Raw genomic sequence first — 27500 nt, 5'->3', positions numbered from 1 at the left:
AAAGTTGCCTTTTGGATAGAAAACATAAAAACAAAAGGGTCACATGGTAGCGCGTTTTGTTCATACCGAAGGATAATTTGCCTGTTGTGAGGGGAGAGCACCACTCCCTTTGCAGAACTGGCTTAGCCTGAGTTGGCTTTTAAATTGGCGCTAACTTTCTTGCTGCCATTTGTCTTTTTTGTGCACACATTTTGCTGTCACTAGACGCACCACAGCAGCGCAGGTTTTGGGCGCAGCTTAATTAAAGCAATTCATGAATGGGTGCAGCAGGGTTTATGTTAGGTGATGGGGAGTCAAGGAATTTGTTTATCTTTTTTTTGTAAGTGGTTTCACTTTGAACAGGGCTTGCGTTGTATGTTGAAACTTTTTTTATTAGTAGATTGCACAGTACAGTACATATTCTGTACATTTGACCACTAAATGGTAAGACCCGAGTAAGTTTTCCAACTTGTTTAAGTCGGGGTCCATGTTAATCAATTCATGGTGAATGAATGGTCAATGTGTTGAGTATGACTTGGGATAGATTTACACTGCAGGACCAAGAACCCGAGTCCAGTTTGTATATTGACTGTATATTTACACAGTAATGTGTCCCAAAGGCCTGTTCACGAGAACTAAACGTGAGTAAAATCTGACATCTCCCTAACTTTTGAGAGGAGGTCCACCCAAACGATTCGCTTCTAAAATTGAATCTTTCATGATGAAAGAAAAACCTCCTTCCTCATGGAAATAACGTCTCTGACTTGCTGGCCCCTGACTCATATACACCTACCGCTTCACGGAGTGCATGTTTGTATAAATAGAAGCCTTCGCTACACATCTTAAAATAAATCTGCCAACTATTCGTCAGTCACCTACAGACATAGGAGCTGGAAATTGGACAATTTTAACTTTTTTTAGAGAATAGGCTCACCTAGCATGATGTTCCGGTTAAAATACAACTATAATGTTAGCACCGTAGCTAATATACCTATGCTAGTGTTGCTAACCTTTGTGTCCTTCTGGTACGTTCACTCCTTAATGTTACATTCTTGTTATGTAATATGCAAAGTTAGGGTGTATATGTAAAAAGTGGACAAATGCACAATAGTTTCTTGGAGACACACTCAAATGCTTTTGCATTAAAGCTACAGACACACAAAATACCATCTTCCCAGAATTACCTACTAAAAGCCTTTTTAAAATGTCTTAATTATTAAATCAAGTCTAGATTTTGGCTAACACACTTCCAATACACTATTGTAGGATGTCCGAGGCTTGAGAATATAACATGTGAACTGTTTAAAGCTGGATTTTCACTGCAAGACACGGTACCCCTCTCTTATTTTAGTGTCTATTAGAATTTTTTTTGGACTGTATCAGTCCTCCTTAGTGAACAACTCAACCATTTTGAAGATGTTTCAATGAGAACGCACTGCTTTGGAATAGGTTGCAAGTGGGATTAGTGTTTGTCATTGTATGCTCTGATGCAATGGGACTGACGAAAGGATGACTCGCCGCCGCTCCGACTCTTTTTCCATCGTGATTTACCAGGCAAATATGAGCGACGAGTGCTTTAATTCTCAAGTTTGTGTCGGGGAGACAAATAAGTGTTGTCAAAATGTTTTGGTTTGAGTATTAGGGATGGAACACGGTTATCATTATCGTGGTATTGTTGATTGTGCTCAAAAAGTACTTATACACACACTGAAATGTTTTGACCAAGTTAATATTATTTTTAAATAACCCTAAAAAAATAGACACATTGTTAGAAAACCCACTGTTTAGCATCTTTTGTTATGCTTCCATTGATAGTGCTTTAGTCTTACTGTTTCATCTGTTTTTATGGCTAGGCATATATTGTTTTGAATGTTTGTTTGTACTGTAGCAATTTAACATTTATTCAAATGAAAAGTCCATAACAAGTAAATCTATTATTATTATTTAATATTACTGGTGGGCGTTGTGGCATCGTACTCTGTTCAGCGGTCATTGAACGCACGGTAAAAAAAAATCCTCCGCCGTAATCCTTTGAGTATAAAACAATTACTCTGTTATAAGAGAGCCCAGCTTGTAGGTTCAATATGCACAATTGAAAAGCATAGTTGCTCAGACAAGAAATTGTTTATATTAGAGATGTCCGATAATGTCTTTTTTGCCGATATCCGATATTCCGATATTGTCCAACTCTTAATTACCGATTCCGATATCAACCGATACCGATATATACAGTCGTGGAATTAACACATTTTAATTTTCCTGAGGGAACTCTCCTGAAGGAATCAATAAAGTACTATCTATCTATCTATCTACAGTGTTTCCCACACATTCATTTATTTGTGGCGGACCGCCACGAAAGAATTAAGGCCGCCACAAACAGATTTTATTTTTATTTTTTTAAATTTTTTAATTTTAATTTTTATTTATTCATTTTTTGTCCTGTCCAGCTTCTCAGGCAAATCATATAGTTGATGTAGATGCCCATATCGTCTGTTCAGTGACTTTACAAAAGAAGTGTAGGATCAAGATTTTTGGAGCTCTTTGTTCAGTGGATCAGATGTTTGATGAAGCTTTGTGTCTATCTACCACCACTACTGTTTTCTGTTTATTTGTTACTGACTGTGGCAGGACACCTCTGCCTCTGTTTCACTTTATGTTGCTGGTAAATAATATGGTTGTAGTAGTAGGCTAAAGTTAAATTATTTAGTATGCACTAATTAAAGGGGCAGAGCTTTAAGAGACATTTTAGCTTTTATATTTTTATAAGATATATTTTTTGTAAGAACCACAATTAATACATTTATTTCAGTGAATAACTTATTGTTCAAATCTGTATATAAATATGTACTTAAAGTGTTGTAATTATATTGTAAAATGGATGGATGGACGTTTAAAACAAAACTGTTATTATTAATTAGTAAGTATACATTTTTTGAGCCTTTTTAGAGAAAATCATATCGTAGTAAATTATGCAAATAACTCGATGATGTCATGGTGACCACGCCCATAGCCACGTCCCCCACAGGTATCTTGGCAGTTTATGGGAAACACTGATCTATCAATCTATTATTATGCCTAATTTTGTTGCGATGCCCCGCTGGATGCATTAAACAATGTAACAAGGTTTTCCAAAATAAATCAACTCAAGTTATGGAAAAAAATGACAACATGGCACTGCCATATTTATTATTGAAGTCACAAAGTGCATTATTTTTTTGAACATGCCTCAAAACAGCAGCTTGGAATTTGGGACATGCTCTCCCTGAGAGAGCATGAGGAGGTTGAGGTTGGGGGGGCGAGGTTTTAGGGGTAGGGGGTAGCGGGGGGTGTATATTGTAGCGTCCAGGAAGAGTTAGTGCTGCAAGGGGTTCTGGGTATTTGTTCTGTTATGTTTATGTTGTGTTACGGTGCGGATGTTCTCCCGAAATGTGTTTGTCATTCTTGTTTGGTGTGTGTTTACAGTGTGGCGTATATTTGTAACAGTGTTAAAGTTGTTTATACGGCTACCCTCAGTGTGACCTGTATGGCTGTTGACCAAGTATGCTTGCATTCACTTGTGTGTGTGTAAAGCCGTAGATATTATGTGACTGGGCCGGCACGCAAAGGAAGTGCCTTTAAGGTTTAATTGCGCTCTGTACTTCTCCCTACGTCCGTGTACCACTCCGTACAGCGGCGTTTTAAAAAGTCATGAATTTTACTTTTTTAAACTGATACAGATAATTTTGAAACCGATACCGATAATTCCCGATATTACATTTTAAAGCATTTATCGGCCGATAATATCGGCAGTCCGATATTATCGGACATCCCTAGTTTATATTGTGTATTTTCTTAATGGGAAAAGCTGTTAAGGTCTCTTGTTTTCATGTTAGCATTTAAGGTAGCTAGCTGGTGCCAGTCAGTCTGTGAGTTTATCAAAGGGCAGTTATCAATCACAGCTTTTTAATCATTTAAAACGGTAATACTAACCGTCAGGAGTTTTACTGCGGTCATCATTACATCCCTAATAAACATGGTAATATAAACATAGCATTAGCCTGTGTCAGTTGTAGACTTGCCGTAGAACGGATGTGACTGATCTAAATGGTGCGTCCTCTGCAGCCCAGGCATCACTAGGGAGGTCAAGGATCAAATTGCAGCTCTGATCGATTATTGTTCCCACCGCTGCCCTCCAGAGAGTCCCAGGACAGGAAATACATACTCCCAGCCTTTGGGCTTCAGGGAGGAACAGCTCCACTTATACGGGCTGCAGTGTGTCACTGTCAGTCACGATCACTGCGTCTGCTCGAGGAATCGTGGAGCAACTTGCCTCTGATGTGCACTTACATGAAATTATTTGACCTCAGAGGTTGTTTTTGTGACCCCTCCCATTCGCCTCATTCTCCTTCTACCTTCACCCGGAAGTCATGTACATTTGAAGTTGTCTAGCGCCGAGCTCGAATGTTTCCCCAGACAGAGCGATGTTGTTGGTTACTCCTCTGCATTCCTCAAACAACCGAGCTGGTTTACAGAAAACAGTTCCCGCAGACGTCTCTACATGTTTGAGGGTTGACTGCCCTGCTGATAATGGCTCTCATAATACGGTGCCTTTTGTTTCGGGTTCACACACATGACGTCGCCCATGTTTTGAAGGAGGAAGTATTTGTTTTTCTGACAGGCGTGTTTGCACTCTCACAATAATCAGACAATTACCCCATGAAATACTGCGTTCAAGCGTCCTTAGGGTCCATGAAAGGGTGTTTAACTCGAGCTTGCCTCTGTTTGGTCCAATCACATGTATTCCCCCCCCCACCACCACCTGCATTCTTCAACAGGGGTGGGTCTTTTCTGGAATGCGGGCCTTAAAATTAATCTGGTAAATAAATCAAACGACCCGTCACTCACATAGGTCTGTGTCAGCGCTGGCATGGCAGTTGAGCTGAGCTATGCTATACTAATGGGATGTGCCGATCTTTCAGTATTGGACAATCCAAAACGCCAATCGCCACTGGCTAATATTGTATGTATTTTTAGTTCCGGACTAATAAGCAGCTAATTGTGTATCTCCATATACTGTGTGGAGCCGCTCCCTTAAATGATTGATAATCAACTCCAATTCGAGAAATAAACTGCAATTCTTAATAGCTTAAGTATTTTTTATCAAGTATTAGGACATGGCAAAACATGTTACATACCGAGAGAAAGCAGGAACAGGCATGCTAATAGCTAAGATGGCCACTAAAACAGCTTGAAACAACAGAAGAAATAAGTGCTGAGTAAACTTTAAGAAGCGTAGATGGAACCAACCATGTAGCAGCAGAAAGTAAGCAGTTATTTTGTTGTACTTGCGCAATGACAATAAAGATCCATCTATTAACAGGAAATTTACAAATACATTAATAAGAGTCTAGAGAGAAGTTAATATAGCAGCAACTGTCAGGAGTACTGTCACAGTCAGTACTCAACATGTCAGAGGGTGGATTGATCCATAAATTGGTGGGGCCAACACCAAGATATTAGTATAAGATTGATACTAAAACCAGTACAGTCACATAGACATTCTCTGAGTGCCTGCAAGTCAACATTCGGGGCAGGATTACTGGTGCGCTGCAGCAGATAGTGAAACTAAAGTCGCTGCTTCTTTTAAATGTTGTTTTAATTTCTATGCTAGTTAGTCATTTTTCTTTATTTTGTTCTTCTGGGCTGCACTTCCAGCTGCTTTGTGGGACACGGCACAACGCGCTTTAACATTAATTACGTCTTGAGGAGGTTGACTTTCGCGACGGTGGAACGAGATGGTCGCACACACAGACACACCTTCACGCAAACGTACACACACACACATTCACAGACACACACATGATCACGGTCAATACCGGGCGCGGCCACCTTCACCGCTGCTGCTCACTGCTCCCCTCACCTCCCAGAAGGGGATCAAGGGTGATGGGTCAAATGCAGAGAATAATTTCGCCACACCGAGTGTGTGCGTGACAATCATTGGTACTTTAATTTAACAGGTGGATTGTTCCATGCCGGATTATAGCAAGCATCGTTGCTTCCCTACTAGTGTTGTCCCGATACCAATATTTTGGTACAGTATTTCGATACTTTTCGATACTTTTCTAAATAAAGGCGACCACAAAAAATTGCATTATTGGCTTTATTTTAACAAAAAATCTTAGGGTACATTAAACATATGTTTCTTATTGCAAGTTTGTCCTTAAATGAAATAGTGAACATACTAGACAACTTGTCTTTTAGTAGTAAGTAAGCAAACAAAGGCTCCTAGTTTAGCTGCTGACATATGCAGTAACATATTGTGTCATTTTCCATTCTATTATTTTGTCAAAACTCTGAGGGACAAGTGGTAGAAAATGAATTATTAATCTACTTGTTCATTTACTGTTAATATCTGCTTTGTTTCTCTTTTAACATGTTCTATGGGGGGGACCGGTACTTTTTAGAGGCGGTATAGTACCGGATATGATTCATTAGTATCGCGGTACTCTACTAATATCGGTATACCATACGACCCTATTCCGTACTGTTTACTTCTGCGGAAACTTCTCAACAGACATTTCTGCCATGTTTGATTGAGGAAATATGCTAATAGCTAATATCCGTGATCGAACTCAAATTAATCGCGATCAACGATCACGTTCATATGATCGCCCATCCCTAACCCTATGTTTACAGTTTTGTGTTGCCTGGTCGTAAGGGGCAAGGGCGGGCAATTTTGACGAACACCAACAGTGATTCGCTCGAACATAGAAAGTTTCTGTTGGACATCTTCTCCTGTGAGCACTGACAGGCCTGATGATGCAAGTATGTTGTCCCTTGTTGCCTTATTGTACTATATTTTTGATTCTTGTCTTGAGTGTGTTTTTGTTTTTGTGCTGCAGAGCAGGAACCTGCTGCAAACCAGTTTTTAACTGAGTCAGGCCGCATTAACCGTTTCTTTTAATCTTTTTTGTTTCATAAATGAATATGAAAAAGTTGCAAAGCTATATATAGATAGTAAAATGTGATTACTCATCGACAGTTTTCTTTGAAGACCGTCACCTTTCATGAAAGTAAAATCACTGGAAAGACTCCAAAATAATCCGGAAATGCTAGTAAACAAAAGGGTTATATAATCAACACGATCACTCGCCATGCCGCGTGCAATGTAGAACAAGGAAGAACTATAAATGCACGACTACAAGTATATTGAAACAAAAATGACACGCCAATGTGTATATAAGATAAACAAAAGAAGGCTATTTAGTTTGCTTTTGTTTCATCCGAAATGTATCTCCAAAAGACTTATGTTGTGCTGTGGCGCTACATAAAAAAAATAAAAAAATAACTTGACCGTCTGGGTCAATCAAAGCTGTTCATTCAAATTAATTGAAATCAATTTAATCGGTAGTCCGCCCACAAAAACACCACAATCCTAACATGTAACATGCCTTATAAAAAGAAAAACAAACTTTGAGATGATAAATATTGTGTGAAAACGATACAACAGAATGTACCACAAACAACTACAGTAGTTTTATGAAGTGATGTAATAATCTTGTACAGCATTTACATTGGAGAGTGGACTTCTAAGTTATCTCCTTCCAGCTGCTTCTCTGTCAAACACACCATCAGCAGCTTCTCCATATTTTCATGGATACATTTAGACATTATTTTAACATCCTTAGCTGCCTTTAGACTCCTCCTGCTTCACTATGGAGTATCAGCCTACCATTGCTGAAAATGCTTCCCTAAGTTAGCTATACACTCTGTCATTTCTTGATGATTCCTCTCTTTAATTCAATTAATATCATCCACTTCTTCTCAGCACTGTCCTTCACACTCACTTTCTTCCTTCTCATGGTTGGAAAACAAACGTAATGTCCATCTCTAGCTATAATCTAATGTTTGTGAGTAAAACCAGATGTTTTGGTTGGATCTTACGGAGTTCACTGTTGCATTTGCTACACCAACTAATGGTAAATGGTAAATGGGTCGTACTTGTATAGCGTTTTTCTACCTTTTTTTTTAAGGAACTCAAAGCGCTTTGACACTATTTTCCACATTCACCCATTCACACACACACATTCACACACTAATGGCAGGGAAGCTTGTAAATCAAATTGTTGCTTGCAACTTTAAGCAAAACAATTAGCTCTTATCTCAAAACACTCTTAAGTTCGGGTACCACTGTATATTGCAAGAGGAAACAGTGGACTTTAATTAGTTTTGCATATTTTATTTTGATTAAACTGATAGTGAAAAATGTCCAAAGTTGTTCCTCAGTCAACTGCAGCCTTTTCTGAATAATTTCCTATATCGGGCAACAAGTATTGCGTATCATTAGCTAATTTAATAAGAAACCCAATGGTAGATCAAAGTCTTCTTCCTTTTATTGCTGTTTTGCCATTAAACCACAGTTATAAAGCTAGCTAAGGCGTTACGTAATTGCCACCAAGAATCATATGCCCTCTATTGAAAGGCATCACAGTGGCATCGCTCCACAAAGCGTCCGCTTGTGTTGTTTGTTTGCCTCATTTTGCATAACTTGTGTAGTTGAGGGCATGTGACAGCGGGAGGGAGAGGGATGAGAAATGGACCAAATCGAGACAAAGATCTTTTGTGTCTTGCAGTCTTCCCCTCCTCTTGTTTCCTTGGATATTTTGTTAGCAAACCTAATCCACAGTTTAACTGCAAATGACTTGATTTCATGCGGATCTGTTGGGAAAAAGGTCTGGAAAGACCACCCCAACACAAGATTAGAATACCACAATAATCAACAAAGTGTGTGTGTGTGTAATTATGAATGTTGATCAAGATAGAGATGTGTTGTACTTGGGTTATGCTTGCTTGAACCAGTTAGATTTTTTACGCTGACCAATGTTTCTCACTGTCGCTCGCACTGATCGGAAAGTCGTAGCCTCCCGGGATTTTCCACATTTGACGACGTTCCTAGAAATTGTGTTTGCATAGAAACAAACTTGCGCCTACACTGATAGCCCCTCGTGTGTAGCTAAATGCCCAGAAATAAGGAACACAAAATGGACTGACACCAGACTGATTAATCGATTACCGTATTTTTCGGAGTATAAGTCGCACTGGAGTATAAGTCGCACCTGCCGAAAATGCATAATAAAGAAGGAAAAAAACATATAAGTCGCACTGAAGTATATGTCGCATTTTTGGGGGAAATTTATTTGATAAAATTCAACACCAAGAATAGACATTTGAAAGGCAATTTAAAATAACTAAAGAATAGTGAACAACAGGCTGAATAAGTGTATGTTATATGAGGCATAAATAACCAACTGAGAACGTGCCTGGTACGTTAACGTAACATATTATGGTAAGTGTCATTCAAATAACTATAACATACAGAACATGCTATACGTTTACCAAACAATCTGTCACTCCTAATCGCTAAATCCCATGAAATCTTATACGTCTAGTCTCTTACGTGAATGAGCTAAATAATATTATTTGATATTTTACGGTAATGTGTTAATAATTTCACACATAAGTTGCTCCTGAGTATAAGTCGCACCTCCGGCCAAACTATGAAAAAAACTGCGACTTATAGTCCGAAAAATACGGTAAATCAGTTAAAAAAACTTTGATTTATATTCTGTTGCTTCTATTAATCATCAAAACAGGTAGGACACATAATGGAAAGCCTTTGTTTATTTGCCTAAAATATGCATTGAGGCTATAAAGCAGGGGTGTTGGACTCATTTTTATTGAGGGCCACATTGCAGTTATATGGTGGCCCTGAGAGGGCCGTTTGTAACAGTGAATAATACATGAATATAGATGTATGGATTTGCTTCATTACATTATTACACAATTGACTATGCATTTGATGAGAATATTATAAATATATTTGACAAGATAAATCTGCTATATTGACATATAGAGCCGGTGAGCTGCTGCATCGCTACTGAGTTGGTAAAAGTTAATTATATTTATAAATCATGCCTCTCACCTGGGTAGTGGAAAATTGTGGCCATAAACTGAGAAGATGATCAACTTTGACATTCAACTTGGACCCAAAACGGTGCGAAAGTCACAAAAGAAACGCTCGTTTACGGCTACTTTTTTTTTTTTCTACTTTTTTTTTTTTACCTCTGGGTGGATTATGATTAATTCTTCATTTAAACAGGACTATATGAACATACCATCCAAGTGAGAGCAGATATTGTACAGTAAGTGATTGTTTTTTTACGTTCGTAATTTATATTTCTTGTTTAGCAATAGTGCTGCATAATGCTTGCTGGAGCTGGTTAGCACACAACTTCTAAAACTTGTAGCCCATCCTTCTTTTCAGGCTTAAAATATACGGTTCCGCATCATTATTTGTCCCAAAATAGTCTTTAGTGGCTCTCATTAAGTCTGCCATGGTTAGTAGTGGTGTTGTTGTAGAGAAAAGCGAACCTTGTGATCCATCCATCCATCAATTTTCTACCGCTTGTCCCTTTTGGGGTCGCGGGGAGTGCTGGAGCCTATCTCAGCTGCATTTGGACGGAAGGCGGGGTACACCCTGGACAAGTCGGCACCTCATCGCAGGGCCAATATGTCTGCAATATTAATACACTGCGTATGGTTGAAATGCCCAAAATACCTGAATATTACAGGATATTATGAACATGCCTACTACTACATTACATATATACAGTACTTAGAGCATGTATATAAAACGTTAAATGAGGTTTTTGGAGGTTTTTCAGAGCGCCTCCTAGGCGGAATAGAGCCACTCCCATTAGCTCCATTGTTAGCTAACTTTTGCTAACGTTTATTTACGAGTTAGAGTGCATAAAAAATACCTTGTCTTACATAAGGATCGTGAATGATAGGCAGAATTCCCCAAAAAGTGCAGTTACTAGAGATGTCCGATAATGGCTTTTTTGCCGATATCCGATATTCCGATATTGTCCAACTCTTAATTACCGATAGGGGGTAGCGGGGGTGTATATTGTAGCGTCCCGGAAGAGTTAGTGCTGCAAGGGGTTCTGGGTATTTGTTCTGTTGTGTTTATGTTGTTGTACGGTGCGGATGTTCTCCCGAAATGTGTTTGTCATTCTTGTTTGGTGTGGATTCACAGTGTGGCGCATATTTGTAACAGTGTTAAAGTTGTTTATACGGTCACCCTCAGTGTGACCTGTATGGCTGTTGACCAAATATGCCTTGCATTCACTCGTGTGTGTGTGAAAAGCCGTAGACATTATGTGATTGGGCCGGCACGCCCCCAATATTGTTGTCAGGGTGGAAATCGGGAGAAATTCGGGAGAATGGTTGCACCGGGAGATTTTCGGGAGGGGCACTGAAATTCGGGAGTCTCCCGGGAGGGTTGGCAAGTATGACTGGGAGACGCAACTGTTCTGTACTTCTCCCTACGTCCGTGTACCACTCTGTACAGCGGCGTTTTGAAAAGTCATCAATTTTACTTTTTGAAACCGATACTGATAATTTCCGATATTACATTTTATAGCATTTATCGGCCGATAATATCGGCAGTCCGATATCATCTGACATCTCTAGCAGTTACCCTTTAATATTGCGTGTTTGTATGTGATATATACAATTTATGGATGGATGATGGACAAGTGCATTACAGTGTACACATATATAACAAGTAGGACTGTCAAAGTCAATGCTATAATAACGAGTTAACAGTAATCCCCTTTAACGGCACTATTTTTTTATGTAAAATTAACGTGCACACATCATGTGTGACCTTCGTCCTACACTGTGAGTTGGGGAAAATGCACAGGCGCCCCAGTCACAAGCATTAAGTGAATATGGTCGCATGCCGCGTTTGATGAGGACCCACGGTAACGGACGCTGTCCCTCACAGTGCGACGAAAACCTAATTTGTGTGACGATGTCACTTGTCAGCTGTTGTCGAGATCTCAGGATGCAGAAAAGGCAAGCGTCATGCAGGCAGAAGGTCTATTAATTAAGAACCAGGCAAAAGTGATTTAAGACAGGTCTAACAGGAAGGTAAAATGCAACAAAAAACTGGCATACACTATATAATGAACCAGCACTCAAGGAGGGAACAAGATGGCCCATAATGGAACAGGTGTGCTGGCAGGACAAGAAACAAAAAGTAAAGGTGCTAAAGAACACAGAGACCAAACTGACAAAAGCACCAGAACAGGAAGTGATACTAAACAGAGGAAAATAACAAAATCCAAACTGTCATGTGGGATCCTGACAATTTGCTCTAAATTTATAATGATATATTTTTTTAAATACATAGAATTGCAAGGTGTTAGAAAGCAGACTTAACCTAATATGTTGTTATTACATTATCTTAATATAATAGGTCGGTAATGATGCTGCAATGGTTAGCATAGGCCACGCAGTCAGGAGATCGGGAGATTTGGGTTACAACATCCGTTTGGATGTCTCTGTGTGGGGTTTGCATGTTCTCCCCGAGTGTGCGTGGTTTTTTTTTTGGTTCTCTGGTTCCTCCCACATTCCAAAAATATGCATGTTAGGTTAGACCGGGGGTCAGCAACCCGCGGCTCTCGAGACGCATGCGGCTCTTTAGTGCCACCCTAGTGCTCCCTGGAGCATTTTTAAAAAAGGATTGAAAATGGAAAAAAATGGGGAGGAAATACAAACAAACGCAACAGTTTGTTTACATGTAAAATCTTCCACTCCTTTCTCTGACTTTGTCCACCAAATGTTTTATGCTGTGCCTGTTGGAGAGCTAATCAGGCATATTTGTTCAGCCCATGACTGCAAGCTAATCAATGCTAACATGCTATTTAGGCTAGCTGTATGTACATAATGCATCATTATGCCTCACTTGTAGGTATATTTGAGCTCATTTAATATCCCTTACTTTTATCCTCTTTGTATATAATTTAATTTTGCATGCCTCATGACACATTATCTGTATGTAATATTGGCTGCATTTCAGATAGTTGTTTGTGTGCCATGTTGTTCCAGACCACAGCAAACATTACCTAGCTTGCCAAAGATTGTACTAAATCTATTAAAAGAAGACAGCCTGTCGTTTCCTGTAACTTGGACACACACATCTATACCTTTGGCCATTAAAAGCCAGTAGTTTCCAGGAGTTATCTCGCCTTCTGAGTAGCCTCTGATTTACTAATGGTTTCTAATGTTGTAAAAATGTGTAGAATAAATATTAAATTTCAACATTTCTGTCAACGAAGATTTGCTTCAGCCTGCAACACAGTCATTTTGATAGTAGGCTAATATAGCTAATATATACACTTACATCATGTGTTGTCTTCATTATAATACTTATATACGGCTTTTCATTTTTTGCATCAAAACTATGAATAAACACATGTAGAGTTAGATAGATAGATTGTACTTTATTGATTCCTTCTGGAGAGTTCCCTCAGGAAAATTACATTTCCAGCAGCAGTGTACAGAATTGAGATCGAATTTAAAAAGTAAATAATGGGGGTTTAAATGGAAATAAAATAGAAAAATATTACAATAAAAATAAAAAGCAACAATAAGAATAAAACTATAACAGTAAAAATAAGAATGTAACAAGAGAAACTAGGCAGTAGTGACCAGAAATTATGTACTTAACAAAAAAAGGTGAAATAACCGAAAACATGTTTTATATTCTAGTTTCTTCAAACCCTTTGCTCTGATTACGGTTTTGCACACTCTTGGCATTCTCTTTGTGAGCTTCAAGAGATAGTCACCTGAAAGGGTTTTCACTTCACAGGTGTCATAGTTTTGATGCCTTCAGTGACAATCTACAATGTAAATAAAGTTAAAGTCCCAATGATTGTCACACACACACTAGGTGTGGTGAAATTATCCTCTGCATTTGACCCATCTCTCACCCATGAGGTGAGGGAAGCAGTGAGCAGCAGCGGTGGCAGTGCCCGGGAATAATTTGGTGATTCAACCCCCAATTCCAACCCTTGATGCTGAGTGCCAAGCAGTGAGGCAACGGCTCCCATTTTTTTGTAATCTTTGGTATGACTCGGCCGGGGTTTGAACTCACAACCTCCCAGTCTCAGGGCAAACACTATAACCACTAGGCCACTGAGCTGGTAGTCATGAAAATAAAGAAAATGCATTGAAATGAGGTGTGTTCAAACTTTTGGCCTGCACTGTATGATATTGCTTCATGCTCAGTCGGCAAACGCAGATCATTTGCATTAAAGCTACAGACACACAGTCTATTGTCCACAATTCTAGCCTTGATGCTGGAATTCAGACATGTTTATCTTTTTTTGCACCAACAGGAGAAGAGACCAATGTCACATGGTTCATTTTGACATGTTATGTGACAATCCAGAGGGAATCTGGGCCGAGTTTAGCGATAAACCCACCTTTTAGTTCATCGACGACACCAGAGACTGTCAATGACCCTGCACAGGAAATAAAAAGTGGTATTGATGGGTGGATGATTGCTCACAGAAGAAGTGGCGCTACTTGTGTTGTGCTCCTCCCTATTGCTCCTTTTCCCTCCTGCAACACTCAAGAGATGACGCATCAGTATTGCCGCCGAGCTTACAGGAAGTGGCTCGAGCTTTTGATAGGTCAGCAGGAGGACGCTGCACAGTAGCCACTCTGACAACATGCATAGCTGAACCATGGCCAGGCTCAGCAACACTCGCAGCGTTTTGATGACATCATCACACGATTACCCCCCCCCCCCCCAAGCCCCCTCTCTGTCTCTCATTCTTTTCCTCTCCTCTCCCGCCTCCCTCTGTTTACTGTCGAAACGAGCTCTCTCTCTCCGAGGGGCGTCAGTGAAAGAACAAGAGCTCGCTCGGGAAGAGGAGGGGCTGCTTGTGAGCGAATGGGGAGGGAGAATGCTTTGGCGGGGGGGCTGGCTGTACTAGCAGGCTAGGACTGGCAAATTCACACACACAGGAAGAGCACAGCAGAGGAAATATTGCCCTGTATTGTTATTACAATTGGCTCCAACTACAGTTTAAGTCACTTTTTGTCCTTTTGGTCTGTCTGGATTTTTCCACGCTTGTCATGAGGGACTTGAAGGATTGGCAAGGGGGCAGCGGGAGCTCTGGTGTATTTCGTCTCTAACCTGGCGATGCCCTCTGGCCTCTTTGCCCACAATTTGGGACAAACAGTGTGGTGACACCTCACAGGTCCTCAGTGCCGACGCTCGTTTCAGGATGACACTTGTGACCGCCGCCTGCGGTGGGTAGCACCGGAAACCACCGCTGTGGAAGAGAAGCTCCAAGTTTCTAATCAAACAAAGGTCGACGACAGGCTTCCGGGATGAGCGTGACAGTTGAGGTCCGTGAAGTGAAACTGAGCCCACGCGTGTGACTATTCCTTGCCTTCTGACGATGCCAAACTTTTGAAAGGCACCATGCTGAGCCTGCAGGATTCGGTCTTCTTCGAGATCAGCATCAAATCTCTGCTGAAGTCTTGGAGCGGCAGCTGTGAGTACCTTGACCATGTTTACATACCGCACTCGGCTCGCCGCGCTTATCTGCGCAAGCGTTGAGCATTCTTGCATCGGAGTTCCAAGCTTTTGAGCTCCCCTATCTGCCGCTACCTGTGCAAGGCAAAGATAACTAATGGAGTGTCAAGATGACTGATTGTATTTAGTCCGGGTTTAGTCAGGCTTGCCTTGATGCATGGCGCAGGTGGCCGCGTTTAACCCCTTCCTTATTACCTTCCATTTTCCGCCAATAAAAGCTCTCCATTGATGAGAATCTCCTAATGGATATCAGATGACTTAACTCTAAGTACGTTCTCTGATGCTTTTATTCACTGTCCACTCTTGTATTTGCCACCCAAATCTACTTTGTTAGTTTCATTTAGCAGCACTCAATGCAGCCTTATAGTGCCTTCTTCCGCCACCACCTCCTCCTCCTCCTCCCCACTACATGCTTTTATAAGCCTGCGCTCCATCCCTCTGGGGCAGCTAATGTTTCCCGACCATCGATCCGTCTCCCGGCGCTGTCCTGTTATTAGCTTCCCAACATTACTCCAGAAATCCAAAAGGCACTTGCGCCATAGTCTAGCTGCGGTGCACCGGCACTGTTCTTATTGCACCAGTGTTTGGCCTATTGCTACATAGATTTGCTGTGAGTGTGTAACCTCGGCCACAAATCAGATCTTCAAGTCTCAAAGATGTGTTTTTGCTGCGCTCCGTGCTCATAGCATTTTATTCCTCTATTGTGGTAACTAAATAGACTCACTGTCTTCATATCTTATCTAATTAATGCCTATAAACTCTGCAACGATGACCTTATAAATTGATACTTAAGCACACTGATGACTCATCATTTTGTGCAATGTCGTGATTAAGATGCAGTTCAGTACTTGTATGGATTTTAGAATGTGTTCACACTTTTGTTTTCTCAGCAATAAAATAGGTGCAAAGTCGCCACCAGCTTTGGTGAAAGTGAAAAAAACTTTAAAAACCATAGTGTTGTCTCTGAGAGACATACTGTAATTTTTTTTGTTTCATACGGTGGTATTTGTACTGGCTGATATGTTTAAAAAGATTTGTGACAACTGCTTCTGACATAACTTATTTATCTGTGATTTGCCTCTTCATTTGCCTATGCTGCTTTTTGTCTTTGGTCCCCACACAGCTTCACACTGAAGGGAACTAAACCACAACAGAAATCAAAATTTCAAGGGTTTTTGGGCTGTTTGTTTTGTGCGCAGTAGTCTGTTTTGAGTGAAGGAAAATTTTGGTGTGTGAACACAGCCTCAAACTTGATAAGTAAGTAATATGCAACATGGTAAAGTAGCAAAAGAGTGTAGCTTTAGCACATCATTTTAATACTCATGCGGAAAACTCTCGAAAAACACTCGTATGCCCGCATAACATGAACATTTTTCAATGAGTTACAGCATGTGCATATTGTGCAAGGAACTCCAACAATGTACAAATACGAGACATTTTAAGAAACTGCATGCTGAAGAATGAAATGGAATGCTGAGAACTACAGGATCTATCAAGTATATTGGATGAGTGTATTTATTATTAGATATTAGGTTATTAACTATATGTCCTGCATTTTAAATCTGTGAATACGTTATCTATTCTTACTAATCATTAAAAAATGGTAAGATAGGAACATTAATCGCTGAGTCTTGGAGATTGGGTAGGATTAGGTACCCTCTCCTTGCCAGGTATACCTGTGAATATTTCAGGTCATTGTACAGATCTCAACTAAATGGTTCAGATTGTCTTAGTAAATGTTTTCCCTCTCATCCGAGCAGGCTTCATCAGTTCATCCTCTTAGATCTGGATAGAACAGCCTTAGTCTGATGGAATAGTGCTGGATGTGTTTAGCCTGCATTGTGGGGACATGTCCCAACATGCCGCGCAAGGTTAATTTTCGGGCTAGTTGAATTTTGAAACAGTAAATATGTGAATGTTCCTTAACGTAACTTTGTGAAGCATGTTCAAAATGAACTAAATTCAATTCTTGTAGGAGTCGTCCATAGTTTTACCCCCAAAAAGCTGACAAGATTGAAGAGGGTTTGTATTGTCTCACTAATATCATTGCTCTAACTTAGTAACATGTATCTAATGACATAATGACAACTTAGATTTAGTTCAGTGGATCAGAATGTGGCCACGTATCACTCTGCATGTTGCCATGCACTCGGGATGGAGATGTATTTATGTATGACAAACAGCCGTTTGGCTTTGTCATCAATACTGAAACATGCAGTCTGCGCTCAATCTTGGGATGTAACGATAAATAGTAACAATGATAACCGCAGTGAAACCCTTAATGGTTAGAATTCCCATTTTAAATTAAAATTATCGAAAAACCGAGATTGAAAACTGCCCTATGATACATTTACAGATTGACTAGCGCCAGCTCGCTAGCTTAAATGCTAACATGAAATAGAGAGACATTAACGTCTTTCCCCGTTAGGAGACGTCATACCCCAGTCTATACTTATATAAACACTGCTGTATGAGCAACTAAGCTATTCAATTGTGCACATTGAACCTACAAGCTGTGCTCTCTTTTTGTGTCTCTTAGAGCAGTGGTTCTCAAACTCTGGTATGGGTACCACTAGTGGTACGCAGGCTCCATCTAGTGGTACGCCAAAGACTCACTTAATTGAGTGTTGTAATGATGCGACTTGAGCCGTTATCACAGTGTTACTGTTCAAACTGTGTGTAATGTTAGAGTGGCCAAAAATATTGAAAAACTTGTTAAATAAAACCATTGCTTTGTTTTTATGACTAATTAGGCCTACTACGCTACAGTATTTTAATGTTGGTCATTAAGGTTGTACTTTAAAAACCAAGTTTTATTTATCTATTTTTGTTTTTTTTCATGTCGGAACAATGTTGTGTGTTTGTTTTTTTTAAATAGACACAGACAAAAACAAGTAGTTTCTGTATTAATTATGAGCAAATCGTAGAAGTATCAACTTCAAAGCATTGCAATCCATAAACTTTAGGAAAAGAAGATGTAAACAAAACACTGTTGGAGAAGCTACCAGGTATTTACTGTTGTTAGCTCTGGTAGAAACAAACTGCAGAGAAAGGCAAGCTGTGCATCACGTAGATGCAAATATAACACCAGAGTAACACAAGTGCAAGATACAAGTAAATGCCACCAAGTAAACTGAACAGCAGCTTCAGTGTAGAAGCTCAAATACTTTTCATAATCCCATTCTGCTGGTTAATGTGCAGATAGGTCTTCATCTTTAGCAACAATGAACAGTGCAGTAGATGATGTGATTACCTCGCAAAGTCTTTCAAATGTGTGTCCTTGTATTGCCAGTCAGTAGCGCTGCTAGCATTAGCATCCCTATCTCCCTCATCGCCTGCTTGAGTGCCTTCATGCCGTCACAACAGGTGTACTCAGATTAGTCATGCTGCCGCTACTTTATCGCTGCTTTCCAAGCGTTACAAACATCCGAACATTCACCACACTTTAGATTTAATATTGGCGAGCCAAGTTTTTTTTGAGGTGCTACTTGTAGAAAAAAAATTGACAACCACTGTCTTAGAGTGATCTATCTTTCCTCAGAGGAAAAGAGACACAGGCGTTTTTACGATGTGTTCAAGGACCGCTAAACAGAGTTGGACACAACGTCCGCCAGAAATAATGAATAAAAATAGTTTTTATTTGTTACGCACTTTTTACTCAAAAAACCCATAAAGTTTTAAAGTACAAACCAATGTTTAAAAAGCAATAAAAGCTTAGTCGTTAAAACAGATGAAATACTTAAGACTAAAGCACTAACAGTGAAGCATAAGAAACACAAAACATGCAAAATAGTGGGTTTTCTAACATTGTGTCTATTAATTTTTGGTTATGTTTTGTTACTTGGTCAAAAGATATTAGTGTGTGCATAAGTAAATGTTTAACATATTCAACAATACCATTATAATAATGATAACCGTGGTAAATAAAGTCTAAATAACAATGGTATGGCATTCTAATATCGTTACATTCCTTCCCTACCTCCCAGTTAATCATTTCCTCAATGGACTGCTCAAGAAATTATTCAGAAAACCTTTATTTATATACTTTATTTCAGCCCAGATAATAGATGGAGAATACATATATAATTGTCCTGAGTTTTTTCCAACATCTTATTTGCTCAAGGTCCTATATTATCCTTGTTTTGGTTGTAAGTAGTAAACCAGTAGCTCACCCGAGCCTGAACATGTTGTTACACACGATAACACAATTGGCACTGCCACGACACAGACATTAGTAGTGGGTCTTTTGTCGGTTTAAAAAAAAAAAACAGGACTCACAGCCCTGCATTCCAAGCGTATGTGTGATTGTGCTGTTGTTTCTGGTTGTCTTGACAGTGGAAGCGAACGGGCCGCTGGGAGTTTTTTTTAATTTTAACTGTGACAAGGTGGAGTCGCTGCGCTAATAGTTGTGTAATCGTGTGTTTCCTAAGTGCAGCCATGGAAGAATGGGGGCTTGCACACTGTCAGAATATTCCTCCGGGAACAAAATAGAAAATGAAGAAAAAAGAATAATTATGCGGAAACCTTAAATCAGCAACTTGTATTAAAACCCTTCATGGCTGAAATGTTTACAACGTTCTGATATTAGTATTCTATTGCTTAGCAAGTCTGTTGTTTTATGACAGGAATACTACTTTTGGGCAGGTTGAAAGCCACATTTTGGGTTTTTGTATTTGGGTGAGTGAAGTAGGATTGCACAAAAAACTTAAACCTTCATTCTGGAAGTTTTGTGAAAGGAGGCAAATGATGTTGGCAGGATTTTGATAGATTTTTGTGGAAAGTTGTGAACTAACAATTATTCATTTGATGTACACTACCGTTCAAAAGTTTGGGTTCACCCAAACAATTTTGTGGAATAGCCTTCATTTCTAAGAACAAGAATAGACTGTCGAGTTTCAGATGAAAGTTCTCATTTTCTGGCCATTTAGAGTGTTTAATTGACCCCACAAATGTGATGCTCCAGAAACTCAATCTGCTCAAAGGAAGGTCAATTTTGTAGCTTCTGTAACAAGCTAAACTGTTTTCAGATGTGTGAACATGATTGCACAACGGTTTTCTAATCATCAATTAGCCTTCTGAGCCAATGAGCAAACGCATTGTACCATTAGAACACTGGAGTGATAGTTTCTGGAAATGGGCCTCTATACACCTATGTAGATATTGCACCAAAAACCAGACATTTGCAGCTAGAATAGTCATTTACCACATTAGCAATGTATAGAGTGTATTTCTTTAAAGTTAAGACTAGTTTAAAGTTATCTTCATTGAAAAGTACAGTGCTTTTCCTTCAAAAATAAGGACATTTCAATGTGACCCCAAATTTTTGAACGGTAGTGTATCATCTCAATCAACTTAGTTTAATATGCATTACTGCAGTGGTTCTCAAATGGGGGTACGCGTACCCCTGGGGGTACTTGAAGGTATGCCAAGGGGTACGTGAGATTTTTTTTTTAATATTCTAAAAATAGCAACAATTCAAAAATCCTTTTATAAATATAAATAAAAAACAATCTTTTTTTCCAAATAGTTCAAGAAAGACCACTACAAATGAGCAATATTTGCACTGTTATACAATTAGTCAATCAGAAACTGATTACATAGTACTGTATTTTACTTCTTTATCTCTTTTTTTCAACCAAAAATGCTTTGCTCGGATTAGGGGGTACTTGAATTAAAAAACAATTCACAGGGAGTACATCACTGAAAAAAGGTTGAGAACCACTGCATTACTGGATAGAATGAAACTGTCATGTTGATCTGGTTGGCATACATTTTGCAGATTAATGCCATGTGCCACAAAATAGTCTCATACTCATCATATTGCCAGTCCATTGCAGGCCTCCCTTGGAAAAGAATGGTATTTTGGAATACGACATGTCCTATAGCGGGGGTCAGTAACCCGCGGCTCTAGAGCTGCATGTGGCTCTTTAGTGCCGCCCTAGTGGCTCCCTGGACCTCTTTCAGAGATGTGTGAAAATGAAAAAAGATGAAGAAAATGTTTTTGTTTGTTTTAATATATTTTCTGTAGGAGAACAAACATGACACAAACCTTCGTAATTGTTAGAAATCCCACTGTTTATATTAAAGATGCTTCACTGATGAGAGTATTTGGCAAGCACTGTTTTGTCCTACTAATTTCAGCGATCTTTGAACTCATCGTAGTTTGTTGACATGTACAATTTTCTCCGATGCTGCTACAGAAAGACGTGTTTTTATGCCACTCCTTCTTTGTCTCATTTTGTCCACCAAATATTTTATTCTGTGCGTGAATGCACAAAGTTGAGCTCTGCTAATTTTATTGATATGCTGGAGTGCTTATCAGGTAAAATCCATGACTGCAAGCTAATCGATGCTAACATGCTATTTAGGCTAGCTGTATGTACGTATTGCATCATTATGCCTCGTTTGTAGGTATATTTGAGCTCATTTAATTTCCTTTAGTTATGTTCTCTGTGTATTTAATTTATATTTTCATGTCTCATGACACATTGTATGTAATGAGGCTGCATTTCTCATAGTTGTGTGTGCCATGTTGTTCCAGACCACAGCAAACATTACCCAGCCTGTAAAGATTGTAACAAATCCATTAGAAGACAGCCTGTCGTCTCCTTGAACCTGGACACACACATATACCTTTGGCCATTCTGAGCCAGTAATTTCCAGAAGTTATCTAATCCTGTCAGAAGCCTCCATTTTACTAATGATTTCCGATGTTGCAAAAATGTGTAGAATAAAAATTAAAATACAACATTTCTGTCAACGAAGATTAGCGTCAGCCTTTGATAGTAGGCTTATATAGACACGTACATCATGTGTTGCCTTTATTATAACACTTATATAAGACTTTTAATTTTTTGCGGCTCCAGACAGATTTTTTTTTTTTTTTTTTTGGTCCAATATTGCTCTTTCAATATTTTGGGTTGCCGACCCCTGTCCTATAGTGTTGGGATCCTCAACTACCGGGTATTCTCGTGGAGGACTTTTGTTTGCCATCATTTTAGATAAAAGATTAAAGTTTAAAGGAACTATCCAGAACTTTCCAAAATGACATTGAAAAGGTCGACTGGATTTACGGCGCAAGCCACTCCTAAAAAACAAGACTCGGCAGCATTAGGGATAGTAAAAACATGCTCTGCCTTTCATTCACGCTCATCAAACAACGCTCTCATCATCTTCTCTCTTTCTGTTCTCTTTATTTGACTGTTTCTGTCATTACAGCATTAACATGTTAAAAGTGAGAGTGCACCAATCAGCAGTCCAGCTTGGTCTGAGGTGGGAGAAAGATTAGGATGCGCACGGCACTGATTGGCTATTAGGGAAAAGCTGGCTATGTGACCTCATCATAGCACAGTAAACAAAGAGGGGGAGTCTTGAAAGGCCCTCTGTGCTGCTCGACATTGCTGGTGTTTTCTTTATACACTACATTGCACCATACTAGAAGAAGACAACTTAAATAAACCAGTTTACCATCAACTGCAGTGTTTTTCCTAGGATTGTTGAACGTTTCACTTAAATCTCTGCATAAACCTTGTTTATGTATGTATTAATTTAATTCGGCTTGTTTCCAACACCCCAAAATACGTGTAACGTGTCTCTCAGCATTTCAGTATATATAGCTAACACATTTTTAAAAGACTGCATGGTCCATATGTAACTGCTAGGGTCGTACGGTATACCGGTATTAGTATAGTACCGCGAAACTAATGAATCATATACCGCCTCTGAAACATACCGGTCGATATTACTATGATTACGTGGTTTTTTTTTTGGCACCACAACATTTTTTTAATTTTTTTGATATTATCTTTATAAACTCAGGAAATATGTCTGGACACATGAGGACTTTGATTTTGTGTATGATCCTGTAACTACTTGGTATCGGATTGATACCCAAGTTTGTGGTATCATCCAAAACAAATGTAAAGTATCAAACAAACAACAGAAGAATAAGTGATTATTACATTTTAACAGAAGTGTAGATAGAACATGTTAAAAGAGAAAATAAACAGATATTAACAGTAAATGAACAAGTAGATTAATAATTCATTTTCTACCACTTGTCCTTAATAATTTTGACAAAATAATAGAATGGAAAATGACACAATATGTTACTGCATATGTCAGCAGACTAATTAGGAACTTGCTTCCTACTACTAGACAAGTCGTCTTGTATGTTCACTATTTTATTTAAGGACAAACTTGAAATAAGAAACATATGTTTAATGTACCCTAAGATTTTTTGTTAAAATAAAGCCAATAATGTAATTTTTTGTGGTCCCCTTTTATTTAGAAAAGTATCAAAATAATTTTGGTAACGGTACCAAAATATGGGTATCGGGACAACACTAGTAGCTGCATGATTTGCATTTTTGCCAAACCTGAGTCTTGTGAGGAATATTTTCACTGCACGGTTAAACGAGTGTTTCTGGGAAGGGCAGAAACGGAACCAGACTCTTCCTGCGAGGCTTTATGTTGTTGCTCGCTGTTCTCTTGCAGCCATTGTGGGCTTAGACTGAAGGTTCTGCCACAGCTGTCACATAATTCTCACACACACTATTCAAAGTTATGACTGAAACCTGGCTGTGCGACAATGCCTTTTGTAGAGGTTTAGCGCCGTTTTCATAAACAAGTCTATTGAATAGTAAGTGGCCAATGTTTCTGTTCCTTGCAGGGTTGTTAAGAAGTGTATTTTTCTATGTAATATCATAAGACTCATTGCATTGTTATTATACAATAATTAATTTAAGTGATTCTTCACTCTAAACTTCCAAAATGTCAACTGTTTTTATTTCCCATTAGGTCTTTCCCGCCACAAATAGACTTTAATCTTACTGTTCAACCTCGTTCATAAACACATTATGATGGGACTGTCTGTCAAAGTAGTTTGACGCTTTAACTCTATACAGTACATGCCATCTTAACTCACATCATACCCACCTGATCTGCCAGGAGAATAAGAACACATAGGGATGAATATTGCCAACTTGGCGACTTTGTTGCTATATTTAGCGAGTATTCAGACACCCTCTAGACACTCTTTTGTAAGGACAAAGTGACTAGCGACATGTTAAGTGACATTTTCTGTTCTTATTGGACAATTTTGGAGACTAAGCACGAGTCACTCTTCTCAGTCTGGCTGTGTTTTCCTCCCTCATCCAAAACTACATTGGGCCTGATTTACTAAGATTCAAACACCAGTGTTTCCCACACATTCATTTGTTTGTGGCGGCCCGCCACGAAAGAATTACGTCCGCCACAAATAAAAAAATAAAATACAATTTTAAATAAAAAAAAAAAAAAAACTTTATTTTTTTTTTTTTTTTTTTTTTTTGTCCTCTCCAGCTTCTCAGGCAAATCATATAGTTGATGTAGATGCCCATATCGGCTGTTCAGATTTACTTTACAAAAGAGAAGTGTAGGATACTTCTCTTGTTGCCTTATTTGTATTTGACTTTATTATATGTATTTATATTAGAAACACAACATGTGTATATAACAAAGGGTGCAAAGTCTGCAGGCAGTAGGAAACACATGGTTAAGTGTAGGGAGTAAAACTGATGGCAGTCTAAAGTTCAAGATTTTTGGAGCTCTTTGTTCAGTGGATCAGATGTTTGATGAAGCTCTGTGTCTATCTACCACCACTACTGTTTTCTGTTTATTTGTTACTGACTGTGGCAGGACACCTCTGCCTCTGTTTCACTTTATGTTGCTGGTAAATAATATCGTTGTAGTAGTAGGCTAAAGTTAAATTATTTAGTATGCACTAATTAAAGGGGCAGAGCTTTGAGACATTTTAGCTTTTATATTTTATAAGATATATTTTTTGTAAGAACCACAATTAATAAATATATTTCAGTGAATAACTTATTGTTCAAATCTGTATATAAATATGTACATAAAGTGTTGTAATTATATTGTAAAATGGATTGATGGATGGATGGACGTTTAAAACAAAACTGTTATTATTAATTGGTAAGTATAAATTTTTTGAGCCTTTTTAGAGACAATCAAATCATTGTAGTAAATTATGCAAATTACTCAATGATGTCATGTTGACCACGCCCATAGCCACGCCCCCACCACCAGAGGTATCTTGGCAGTTTATGGGAAACACTGAACACCATACGCTAAGGTTGTACGGTATACTGGTACTAGTATAGTATCATGGTACTAATGAATCAAAAACGGTACTATACTCTGTTTGAAAAGTACCGGTTCGTCATATATTTTTTTTTACAGGCATGACGGCGCGTCGTCGTCACGTCATGACATTGCTGGTTTTACGAGCAAAGGAGCATGTTCGGCAGCGCACAATCACAGAGTACTTACAAGCAGACACAGTTTGTAGACAGAAATGGGAGAACGGACGCATTTTGACCTAAAAACTAAAGATAAAGGTGAAGCTAGCGAGTTAGCGGCTAATGTGGGGCGGTATAGCTCGGTTGGTAGAGTGGCCGTGCCAGCAACTTGAGAGTTCCAGGTTCGATCCCCGCTTCCACCATTCTAGTCACTGCCGTTGTGTCCTTCGGCAAGACACTTTACCCACCTGCTCCCTATGTAAAGCGCTTTGAGTCACTAGAGAAAAAGCGCTATATAAATATAATTCACTAATTCACTAATGTCCATCCACAGTAGGCAGTGTCGTAGCCACTTCTAAATCACTAATCTTCGCCATAATGGTGACAAATAAAGTAAGTTTCTTACAAGTATCATCCCTGCAGGACGAGGAATAGCTAAACATGCTTCACTACACACCGTAGGAGGATACAATAGCTCACTGGCGTCACAAAATAAACAAATGCCTTGGGTGAATCTGCACCTGACATCCACTGTAATTATACCAAGTACAAGGCACTGTAATTATACCAAGTACAAGAGCGTATGTAGTCGATACTACTATGATTACATCAATGTTTTTTATTAATTAATTATTACTTTTTTCTTTTTTAAAAAAAATTCATATTATATTCATAAACTCGGGAAAAACGTCCATGGACACATGAGAACTTAAATTATGACCAATGTATGACATTGTAAATACTTGGTATCGCATCGATACATACATTTGTGGTATCATCTAAAACTAATGTAAAGTATCTAAACAACAGAAGAATAAGTGTTGAACAGAAGTGTAAATGGAACATGTTGAAACAGAAAATAACCAGATATTAACAGTAAATGAACAAGTAGATTAATAATCATTTTTTACAGATTGCCCCTCATAATGTTGACAAAATAATAGAATGATAAATGACACATTATGTTACTACATACGTCAGCAGGCCAATTCGAAGTCTTTGTTTGCTTACTTACTACTAAAAGACAAGTTGTCTGGTATGTTCACTATTTTGTTTAAGGACAAATCGTTCTTCGATTGCAATAATAAACATATGTTTCATGTACCCTAAGATTTTTTGTTAAAATAAAGCCAATAATGCCATTTTTTTTGGGTCCCTTTTATTTAAAAAAGTATCGAAATACATTTTAGTACAGAGGCCACCCTACCATGCGCTAAACAGCATGTGCAATCTATAAAATAGCATGTACTATTAGTGTTGCCACAATTTACTAACACTCTGTGTGCACTTGTAATATTGTGCAGACAGCTTTATTTAAATGAGGCATCAGCAGGTTAGTGCGTGTGCCTCACAATACGAAGGTCCTGGGTATGATCCTGCGCTCGGGATCTTTCTGTGTGGAGTTTGCATGTTCTCCCCGTGACTGCGTGGGTTCCCTCCGGGTACTCCAGCTTCCTCCCACCTCCAAAAACATGCACCTGGGGATAGGTTGATTGGCAACATTAAATTGGCCCGAGTGTGCGAATGTGAGTGTGAATGTTGGCTGTCTATCTGTGTTGGCCCTGCGATGAGGTGGCGACTTGTCCAGGGTGTACCCCGCCTTCTGCCCGAATGCAGCTGACCGCTTGACCCTGAACGGGACAAGCGGTTGAAAATGGATGGATGGATCACCAAGAAGACACTCATTCATGTTATCATACTCCCACTTGTGGCATTTTGCTATGTTGTCAAACAAGCAGGAGACATGTACCACTTTTTATAGGCATTTTGAAGCAGTCATGCAG

At 39.0% G+C, this 27500-nt stretch overlaps 1 protein-coding gene across 17 annotated transcripts in view; it reads left to right on the top strand.

The window, feature by feature from the left end:
• fryl (furry homolog, like) overlaps positions 1-27500 on the top strand; it is a 180379-nt gene that overhangs the window by 42939 nt on the left and 109940 nt on the right. For 2 of the 17 annotated variants that reach the window (XM_062039112.1, XM_062039109.1), the window contains exon 1: positions 14843-15377. The exons of the other annotated variants lie outside the window; for them this stretch is intronic. In XM_062039112.1, coding sequence (XP_061895096.1) covers positions 15305-15377 — 73 coding nt within the window. In that variant the 5' untranslated portion in view covers positions 14843-15304. Of the gene's footprint in view, positions 1-14842; positions 15378-27500 lie in introns of those variants that run through there. 17 annotated transcript variants of the gene reach the window in all.

This window comes from Entelurus aequoreus, linkage group LG27, assembly GCF_033978785.1.
Source record: "Entelurus aequoreus isolate RoL-2023_Sb linkage group LG27, RoL_Eaeq_v1.1, whole genome shotgun sequence".
NCBI lineage: Eukaryota > Metazoa > Chordata > Actinopteri > Syngnathiformes > Syngnathidae > Entelurus > Entelurus aequoreus.
This window is presented reverse-complemented; position numbering and strand designations above follow the sequence as displayed.